General features: G+C 37.3%; 2 protein-coding genes across 3 annotated transcripts in view; both read left to right on the forward strand.

The window, feature by feature from the left end:
• Window positions 1–11,371, forward strand: part of LOC110448875 (5-hydroxytryptamine receptor 4-like) — a 64,607-nt gene that overhangs the window by 34,170 nt on the left and 19,066 nt on the right. The gene's annotated exons all lie outside the window — the stretch shown is intronic.
• Window positions 10,480–11,371, forward strand: part of LOC110448883 — a 6,516-nt gene continuing 5,624 nt past the window's right edge. The window contains exon 1 of the mRNA XM_021495364.1: window positions 10,480–11,294. Within this exon, the coding sequence (XP_021351039.1) occupies window positions 10,480–11,294 (815 nt within the window). The remainder of the gene's footprint in view (window positions 11,295–11,371) is intronic.

Below are 11,371 nucleotides of genomic sequence, written 5' to 3' on the forward strand. Positions count from 1 at the left end.
GATATACGACCACAAGTACTTTATGTAGATATACAGTGTACATACTACCACAAGTACTTTATGTAGATATACAGGGAACATACGAACACAAGTACTTTATGTAGATATACAGGGAACATACGAACACAAGTACTTTATGTAGATATACAGGGAACATACGACCACAAGTACTGTATTTAGATATACAATGTACATACGACCACAAATACTGTACGTAGATATACAGTGTACATACGACCACAAGTACTGTATGTAGATATACCGTGTACATACGACCACAAGAAATGTACGTAGATATACAATGTACATACGACCACAAGTAATGTATGTATATATACAGTGTATATACGACCACAAGTACTGTATGTAGAAATACAGTGTACATACTACCACAAGTACTTTATGTAGATATACAATGTACATACGACCACAAGTACTTTATGTAGATATACAGGGAACATACGAACATAAGTACTTTATGTAGATACACAGGGAACATACGACCACAAGTACTGTATTTAGATATACAATGTACATACGACCACAAATACTGTACGTAGATATACAGTGTACATACGACCACAAGTACTGTATGTAGATATACCGTGTACATACGACCACAAGAAATGTACGTAGATATATAGTGTACATACGACCACAAGTACTGTATGTAGACATACACTGTACATACTACCACAAGTACTTTATGTAGATATACAGGAAACATACGACCACAAGTACTTTATGTAGATATACAGTGTACATACGACCACATGTACTTTATGTAGATATACAGTGTACATACAACCACAAGAACTTTATTTAGATATACAGTGTACATACGACTACAAGTACTTTATGTAGACATACAGTGTACATACGACCACAAGTACTGTAATTAGATATACAGTGTACATACGACCACAAGTACTGTATGTAGATATACAGTGTGCATACGACCACAAGTACTGTATGTAGATTTACAGTGTACATACGACATCAAGTACTTTATGTAGATTTACAGTGTACATACGACATCAAGTACTGTATGTAGAAATACAGTGTACATACGACCGCAAGAACGTTATGTAAGTATACAGTGTTCTTACGACCACTAGTACTGTATGTAGATATAGAGTGACATATGACCACAAGTACTGTATGTAGATATACAGTGTACATACGACCGCACGTAGGTTATGTAGATATACAGTGTGCATACGACCAGAAGTACTTTATGTAGATATACAGTGTGCATACGACCACAAATACTGTATGTAGATATACAGTGTGCATACGACCAGAAGTACTTTATGTAGATATGCAGTGTACATACGACAACAAGTACTGTATGTAGATATACACCCACGATGATTAAGTGTGTAGTGATAGCATAGCAAATGTATTTGGGATAACCTATTTATTTGATATCAATTTTCGAAGACATGTATATTATAACGGTTGATGGACACATAGTTTACCTACATAATTGTAAGACTTTATTTAAAGACATGTATATTATAACGGTTGATGGACAGGTATCTTAGCTACATAAGTGTAAGACTTCATGTAAAGACATGTTTATTATAACGGTTGATGGACACATAGCTTAACTACATAAGTGTAAGACCTCATGTAAAGACATGTTTATTATAACGGTTGATGAACACATAGCTTAACTACATAAGTGTAAGACCTTATGTAAATACATTTATATTATAACGGTTGATGTACACGTAGCTTAGCTACAAAAGTTTAAGACCTCATGTAAAGACATGTATATTATAACGGTTGATGGACACGTAGCTTAACTACATACATGTAAGTTTAAGACCTCATGTAAAGAAATGTATATTATAACGGTTGATGGACACGTAGCTTAACTACATAAGTGTAAGACCTCATGTAAATACATGTATATTATAACGGTTGATGGACACATAGCTTAGCTACAAAAATGTAAGACTTCGTGTAAAGCACCATCCCCACATCCCTGATTGAAATGTAAGCTGGTGATTACAATCGAGTAAGATTATCAGCTTTCACCTACTTCTGCTATTATTGTTCCTGCCTTAAATGCATTATTGCACTTTGAAGAAATGTAGCTTACTGTTGTTGACACAGATCTGAAGAGTTGTCAGCTTCTTGTCTAGTAACTAAGCTATGCTACTTTTCGATGTAATGTTGAGTAGGAGTGGAGTTGGCACAATCGGCTTACATTATGACATATAGCTGCGTCTGAAGAATTGACCTATTCTGGTGCAGTAAGGTGGTAAGGTAATTCTCCAATGTTATAACTGCATATTTTGACTTACTATCTGAGATGGTATATACGTAAGTACGTCTGTAAATGAAGCTTATTACAGCTGTTAGATAAAAAAAAGTTGACAGATTCCGTGACTTTTATTTAACATGCTTACGTTTACATGGACGATCATGTAATGCAGTGGACAAACATGTAATGCAATGGACAATCATGTAATGCAGTGGACAATCATGTAATGCAGTAGACGATCATGTAATGCAGTGGACGATCATGTAATGCAGTGGACGATCATGTAATGCAGTGGTGTGTGAATTATTAGTAAGCTAAATAAAAGGCAGCACATGTTGTGTATTTTTATACTGATAAATGTTGTATACAGATATATACTTTTTATACACATTCAGATCAATATAGTTTAGTTATATTAACATCTTTGTAAAATGTCAACGCATTTCAAAGTTACCGACAAAAGAGCTGATATACTACTGCAGGTATGTGTATATACCTTAGATTATTGTCAAAAATATCAAGTTATTAGAATTCTTGAAAATTAATCTTCAATAAAAGATTGAGATTTATGTCAGAGCTAAATAAAAAAATAAAAAACATTTATTTTATAATTGTTACGAATGCCTGAGTTTTCTGTAAGTGCAGACAACCTTGCATAAATGTTTGTTTATTAAATTAACCAAAATATATTTCATGACATGCTACTTTCCCTGCAAAAGTCTTTTTATACATTTTAATTTTAGAATCTTTTATAAAAGAGACTTATGTCACAGTGAGGTAACATGTATCCTTAAAAAAGGGAGACATATGTAGCATTGCGTTATTTGTGATGACTGTATATTTTATATGTATATATTGGTTTGACCTGGTGTGGTTTTACATTAATTGACTGGATTTGCATGGCTGCAGTGCTACATGTAGTTGTTATCTTGCAACATGCGTTCTCACAGTTGATAAATATGCACTGAGAAAAAAGTCACTAATATACCATTGAAAAATATTAAGTTAGAAAAAACTAAAGATAAAAAATAAGTGAAATAAAGAGAAACAGAAGAAATAGAAACTATTTGTCATTTTAATTGTAACTTTCAACGTATATATGTATAGACATAAATGGTAACAACACTAAAGGAAGCCATAAAAGGAAATAACAAAATTCCTGTTTTCCTGTTACATGTAACATTACTTGGACAGACTGCATTTTACAGAGATTTGATAGTTCATTGACAGTAATGATTCCCCAGTGGCAGAGAGTTTGAAACGTTTTACATTTGCTTAAATTGGAGGCTTTTAATTGGAATGAGGCTAAAAAGATGAAAGTAATAAAGACTCGTTGTTGAGCATTTTTCTTTTTATATTTTTTCGTCCGTAAAGATAATTTTTCTGTTTTTATAATATATATATATATTGTAGCATGACATATTGATGTTATATGTAATATTCTCTTTCGTTGTTTTTTTTTTTTTTTTTTTTTTTTTATCCTGATTATAAAGTCCCCATATTGACATCTCTAAGTACATATCTTATTGCTCCATTTGATGATGCAAATCCTCGGGAATAAATACGTTAGAACACTTTGACAATCCTGATAGGGCTATGCACTACTCCTTTTGTGAAGTGACTTAATACCACCATGATGTTGATTTTCAAAACGATCAATAGTGTAAAGAGTAGATACCGGTAACATCCCTCCCGCTAATGTTATCTCTGTTTCTCAGCTGGAGTATGCTCCCGTATTAGATGTAAAGAGTAGATACCGGTAACATCCCTCCCGCTGATGTTATCTCTGTTTCACAGCTGGCGTATGCTTCCGTGTAGTGTAAAGAGTGGATACCGGTAACATCCGTCCCGCTAATGTTATCTCTGTTTCTCAGCTGGAGTATGCTCCCGTGTTAGATGTAAAGAGTAGATACCGGTAACATCCCTGCCGCTAATGTTATCTCTGTTTCTCAGCTGGAGTATGCTCCCGTGTTAGATGTTAACCGTCTACTGTTTAAGCTACTTAACTCAAACTGTCCGACTTGGGTCTGGAACAACAATAACAGGTTGTTATTACTGTTGCTAAACTGGAGAAAAATCGATTTGTGATTTAAGTCAACGTGTTGGGCACATTGAAAAACGCATTTTTCTACCGGAAACATGCGCTTTTCATTGAAAGTGAATAAACACACTAGCCTCTCTGCATGATGTATCGGTAAATTGAAAGGGAATGAATATAAAGGATTGCATTGATTCTTGCGTATGCTTCAGACGCCATTGCGGGTTTTATATAAGGTATATCTGTATATGGTCTTTTCCGTAGTGTTGTGTTGAATTCATCATAGTGAATTGTTTATTGTCATATTCGCCTTATGTTATACTGATTTATGTCATACTTAATGTTTCCCAATAATTATGTCACTAAATGTCATATAACAGCAAAAGAATCGCTGTTTTACTGCAGGTAAAATACCATAGTAGTTTAAAGCATACAGGTACCTGGCCTCTTTTTCTTTTTTGGTATAATTAAAGAACACTTTGGCCAGGGAACAACAGTTGACCAAGCAGCCCAGTTTATGAAAGTGACGGTTTTGTGATTGAAGGTACAGGGTGACTCCCGATCTAACCTCAATATGTTTTATTCATAAAACAATACTGTTTTTACATAATACCCAGTGTCGTAAATCACCCAGTTACTCGTAAATCACCCAGTTTGTCGTAAATCACCCAGTTACTCGTAAATCACCCAGTTTGTCGTAAATCACCCAGTTACTCGTAAATCACCCAGTTTGTCGTAAATCACCCAGTTACTCGTAAATCACCCAGTTTGTCGTAAATCACCCAGTTACTCGTAAATCACCCAGTTTGTCGTAAATCACCCAGTTACTCGTAAATCACCCAGTTTGTCGTAAATCACCCAGTTACTCGTAAATCACCCAGTTTGTCGTAAATCACCCAGTTTGTCGTAAATCACCCAATTGTTGTAAATCACCCAGTTTGTCGTAAATCACCCAGTTACTCGTAAATCACCCAGTTACTCGTAAATCACCAAGTTAGTCGTAAATCACCCAGTTTGTCGTAACTCACCCAATTTGTCGTAAATCACCCAGTTTGTCGTAAATCACCCAGTTTGTCGTAAGTCACCCAGTTTGTTTTAAATCACCCAGTTACTCGTAAATCACCCAGTTTGTCGTAAATCACCCAGTTTGTCGTAAATCACCAAGTTAGTCGTAAATCACCAAGTTAGTCGTAAATCACCAAGTTTGTCGTAAATCATCCAGTTTGTCGTAAATCACCCAGTTTGTCGTAAATCACGCAGTTAAATAGTCGTTAATCACCCATGTATTCGTTAATCACCACGTTAATTATAAATCACCCATGTAGTCGTTTATCATCACGTTAATCGTTTATCACCCAGTGAGTCGTTCATCACCACGTTAATTAATAAATCACCTATGTAGTCGTTTATCACCACGTTAATTGTAAATCACCCATGCAGTCGTTTATCACCACGTTAATTGTAAATCATCCATGTAGTCGTTTATCACCACGTTAATTGTAAATCACCCAGTGAGTCGTAAATTACCCCAGGTAGTCGTTAAGCACACCGGTAGTCGTAAATAATCCAGGAAGTCGTTAATCAACTGGGCTATCACAAATTTTGAGGTAATGGTTAATCACCCGGGTTATCTTAAATCATTCAGGTAGTCGTTTATCACGCAGCTAGGTTTAAATCACCAAGGTTATCGTTAATCACAGAGGTACGTAAACCACGAAGGTAAGACCCTGGTAGTCTTAAATCGCCCAGGTAATCATGAATCACCTCACCCGGGAAATCATAAAATACCAAGGTAATCGCTAATCACCCAGGTAGTCGTAAATCATCAAGGTAATTGTAAACCACTAAGGTAATCATAAATCATATAGGTAATCGTTAATAGAAAGGATAGTCTTAAATCACCAAAGTCATCGTTTATCACCTAGGTTACAGTATCATAAATCTCCCATGTAATCGTCCATTACCAAGGTAATCGTCCATTACCCAGATTATCATAAATCACTCAGGTTATCGTAAATCACCATGATGGTCGTAATTAACCCATGTAATCAATCACCTATGGACTCATAAATCACCCAAGTCATCGTCAATTACGCAGTAAATCATAAATTACCCAGGCAATCATGAATTATACGGATAGTCGTATATTACCAGGTAATCGTTAATTAACCAGATAATGGTATCACCCCCAGATAATCGTTTATCACTCATAAAGTCGTAAATCATCAAGGTATCACCATAAATCACCAAGGCAATCATAAAACACCCAGGTAATCATTAAACACCCAGGAAATCATAAATCATCCAGGTGGTCTTAATCATCCAAATAGTCGTTAATCATCCGAGGAGTCGTCAATCACCCTGTTAGTCGTTGATCACCAAGTATACGTTAATCATCTGAGTGGTCGTTAATCACCCAGTTAGACGTTAATCATCCGAGTTATAGTATTTCTACGTTAAAGTATTACATATTAGCAGTTGTATCTACATAGCAAAATATAAACACAACGTCATCATGATGAATGATTCATTAAAAGTAGTCAAACTTAATCATTTCAAGCGTCCTTGAATATTTTATCCATGAATTGTGTTACTGTGCCTGTAGCTGATATGTCTCACATTTGTATACATCTTCATTGAGCCATAAATGAAATGTTTTTAATATTTTTGACATAATTGTGTAATAGAATTAATTGACTGAATCTCAATGTTAATTTCTTAAATATATGTTATCCTGTTTCTTATTTTGGGACTCCTTTATGTGATTCATAAAAACGCGACTACTCACATCGTGTTATTGAATATATGACATGATACACCATTGGTATCTCGACTACTCAAATCCTGTTATCGAGTTTATAACAGGGTACGTAATTGACATCCTGACTACTCACATCGCGTTATTGAATATATGACAGGATTCAGCATTGGTATCTCGACTACTCAAATCCTGTTATCGAGTGTATAACAGGGTACGTAATTGACATCCTGATTACTCACATCGTGTTATCAAGTGTATTGCAGGGTACAGCACTAATATCGCAACTACTCACATCGTATGAATATATGACGGTTACATAATTGATATCACAGAGTACAACATTAATATCTCGACTACTCCCGTCGAGTAATCGAGTGCATCACAGGGTACATCATTAATATCTCGAATACTCACATCTTGTTATTGAGCGTATGGCAGGGTACATCACAAATGCCCGTAGGGCAAGTGAACTTATGTCATGGTGCATTGTACATCGTCCGTCCGTCCGTCGACCTTCGTCGTCCGTCAACTTTCCCTTTAAACAATTTCTTCTGAAGGACGGACAGGCCAAAAGTCATGATATTTGGCTGAAAGTGTCATTGGTAGGAGACCGACAAAGTTTGAGAACGAAAATAACCTTGACCTTCTTGTAAGGTCACAGGGGTCAAAAGTGTCAAATATTTCAAGCGACTTCTACACAAGAACTGAAAGGTATAGAGTCTTCATATTTTGCGGGTGGCTTCCTGAAAGAAAGCCTGACAAAGTTCGAGAATGAAAATGACCTTGACCTACTTTCAAAGCATCAGAGGTAAAATGTGTTTAAACTCTTGAAACGGTTTCTGCTGAAGAAGTACATTTAACAGATATAACTCTTCCATTTTTACTGGTGGCATTCTGGCATAGAGCCTGACAAATTTAAGAATGCGATTGACCTCAATCTATTTTCGAGGTCACAGCGGTCAAATATGTCAAACGCTCTTAAAGACTTCTAACGAAGAACTAAAAGGTGTAGAATCTTCATATTTGGCTGGTGGCTTCTTGGGATAGAGTCCAACAAACTTTTATAATGAAAATGACCTTGACACACATGTACAGGGTCACAGGGGTAACATATGTCAAAAACATCAAACGACTTCTTCTTAATAATTGAAAGGCATAAAATCATATAATTATATTTGGCAAATGAAAATGACCTCAATCTTTTTTAAAGGTCACAGAGGTCAACAATATTTCATAAGATTTGTTCTGAAGAACCAAAAGTATTGGATTTATAATATTTGGGTAGAAGCTTCTTGGGATAGAGCCATCAAAGTTTGAGAATGAAAATGACCTTCACCTACTTACAAGGTCACAGGGGAAAATATGTCAAACAGTTCAACAACTTCTGAAGAAGAACCAAAACGCATAGAATCATATAATTTTATTTGGCTGGTAGTTTCAACTGATGGATTCGACAAAGTTTGCAAGTGAAATATTTGTAGTACAGTGTAATATTTAATGACGATATTTTGCTATTTGAAATATTCAGGTGAGCGATGCAGACCCTCTGGGCCTCTCGTTGAGTGTATGGCAGGGTGCATGTCCATAATTGATGTCTCAACTTCATAAAATGTTGTTAAGAGTATGACAGGGTTCATAATTAGTAACTCAATTACTCCCGTCGTGTTTTTAAGTGTATGACAGGTGCATCATTTAAATATCGACTGTTCACATATTTAAAGTGAGTATATCAGAGGGAACATTATTGATATCTTAACTACTCATACAGTTGTGGAAACGCACAACGTTACACGATGTGCGGTGTTCGCGCGGTGTGCGCACGGAGTGTGCACGATGTATGCACGATGAGCGAACGATTGAAATATGGACGATCATTGCTTGCGCACATTTGTGCGGACGATGGACGAACGTTGTGCGATGACAATCGTGGCTGGAGTAAATTGAGAAATGGCTTGACAATAAATATGGTCTCGTGTTTAAACATATCAACTTGCGTTTTAAGTATACTTCTATATTCTAGCTACATTTATAAGCTGATCTTTCTATCTATATTTTTTAAAATTCAGAAATGATGATTTCGGTGTTTTTTAAACGACCCAAATCGACACAATGGTTCATTAACCAATTATTTCAATTGTGAAAATGGATTGTTTCAAGGTGAAATTTTAGCGCCATTACTGTTTACATTATAATTATGTTAATGATTGCGAAATGCAATTTTTAATTGACAACTGTCAGTCGATATAAATTCAAACACTGAATTTGTTCCTTTTGATGTACGCTGACGATATGGTGATTTTTTTCCAAAACGCCAGAGGGTCTGCAAGATATGTTACACTCTTTAGAATCGTACACAAAAAATGGGATCTAACAGTCAATACGGATTAAACAAAAATTCTTGTGTTTCGAAATGGGGGTATTTTAAGAAATAATGAATATTGGAAATACAATTGTCGTCAGCTAGAAATAGTAAATGAATTTAACTACCTAGGGATCCTACTATATTACAATGGAACATTTAGAAAAACACAACAAAAAATTGCAGATCAGGGAAGAAAGGCTTTGTTTTCAGTTATGAATATATGTCGGAAAAAATATTCTAATATTGAAACTCAATTATCAGTTTTTGATACGTATGTAAATATCATTCTAAGCTACGGTTCTGAAATATTGGGCTTTCATAAAGCACCAGATATTGAAAAAAATCATACTTTGTTTTGTAAACGCCTGCTTGGCGTAAGAAAAAATACTTGTAATATTATGGTTTATTTAGAACTTGGGAGGTATCCATTGTCATTGGAAGTCTCCAAGAAAGCTGGGTCCACGTCCCGAGGCTGGGTACATTGGTGCTTCGGGGGTGTGATTATCACGCGCTGGGCATCAACGTAGCAGAAGGCTTTCACAGTAGCTCCAATTTGAGCCAACCTGTTTGCCGTGGGTTGCGTCTCGTATTCCTGGGGGAAGAAGATCCTGGTGGTTGAGCAGGGGTCGGAATCACTGATGAACTCTGGATTGGAGGGAGACATGATCCGACTTTCTGCAACATACTACTTTGGCTTCGGTCTCTGGGTAGTCGAGAGGTGGTGTGGGCCCTCTATCACCAATCGGCTGGTCACGCCGAGCCCTTGGTTTACATACTTCCATGAAGGCGGTGGCTTAGGGTCAATCGCGAGAGCATGCTCTTCAGGGTAATATATATACTCGTTTTGTAAACTTTTACGAGTATACTACTTTGTGTATCCCCGACACTTTGGCGCTGGATATCCGCGCTGATATTAGTGTCCCCTTGTTGGGCTCCGGGGCGGGCGGGGACACAGACAGTGAACTAATTAATAAACATACATGGGTAATGAAAAAAACACAGAAAAACACCCTACAACTACCACATTCCCACAATTCATCATCATGTCGTCAACCACTAGTGGAAAAACTGCAGCAACATTGTCTCCTCTTCTGTTGAGGAAGGGTATAAAAGGAATAGCTGGGGACGTAAAGTCCGTCAAACCTTTGGGATCTGGCGATCTCCTAATCGAAGTTTTTCGCAAACAACAGGCGATTAACCTACTGGGTACCACCAGTTTTGGAGGTATCAGTGTTATAGTGAAAGCACATCCATCACTAAACAGCAGCAAGGGGGTAATCAGATGCCCCGCCCTGCGTAATGACGCTGATGCCGCCATACTGGAGTACTTCCAGGAGGAGGAGATCCCAGTCTCTGAGGTGCGACGGATTTTGTCCAAGAAGAACAACAAGTTGGTTCCAACAGACACATTTGTACTGACCTTTGCTACCCCATCACTACCTTCGGCCGTAGTGATTGGTTACCAAAGGTGCAGTGTCTCCGTCTACATCCCTAATCCATTAAGATGCCGTAACTGCCAGAAGTACGGGCATCATGAAAAAAGATGTAGGCGGAAGACCGTTTGCCAGTACTGTGGTCGTGAAGGTCATGAGGACCAAAGCGACTGTGATATTGCCAACCTGCGTTGTGTTAATTGTGAGGGAAAGCATGCTGCTTCGTCTCGAGACTGTCCTGCCTGGAATCGCGAGAGAGAGAGATATTGCGAGGCTAGGAGGATAGTGGAGAGCAAGGACGTGGCTGCTCCCTCATATGCACAAGTGACGAACGTCCGGTCGCCGGTTGACAGTGTCGCAGTCAAGGATGCTTCGGTTCAAGTATCTGCAGACATACCTGCCTGGGGCTCACAAGTCCCAGACATGTCTGGCCAAGATAACTTGAAAATCCTCACGGGAGACCCATCCCGTTTCACGTCTTTTCGAAAACCAACCAAAAACA

The sequence above is a fragment of the Mizuhopecten yessoensis genome, unplaced genomic scaffold (genome assembly GCF_002113885.1).
Source record: "Mizuhopecten yessoensis strain PY_sf001 unplaced genomic scaffold, ASM211388v2 scaffold4373_1, whole genome shotgun sequence".
Taxonomy (NCBI): Eukaryota; Metazoa; Mollusca; class Bivalvia; order Pectinida; family Pectinidae; genus Mizuhopecten; species Mizuhopecten yessoensis.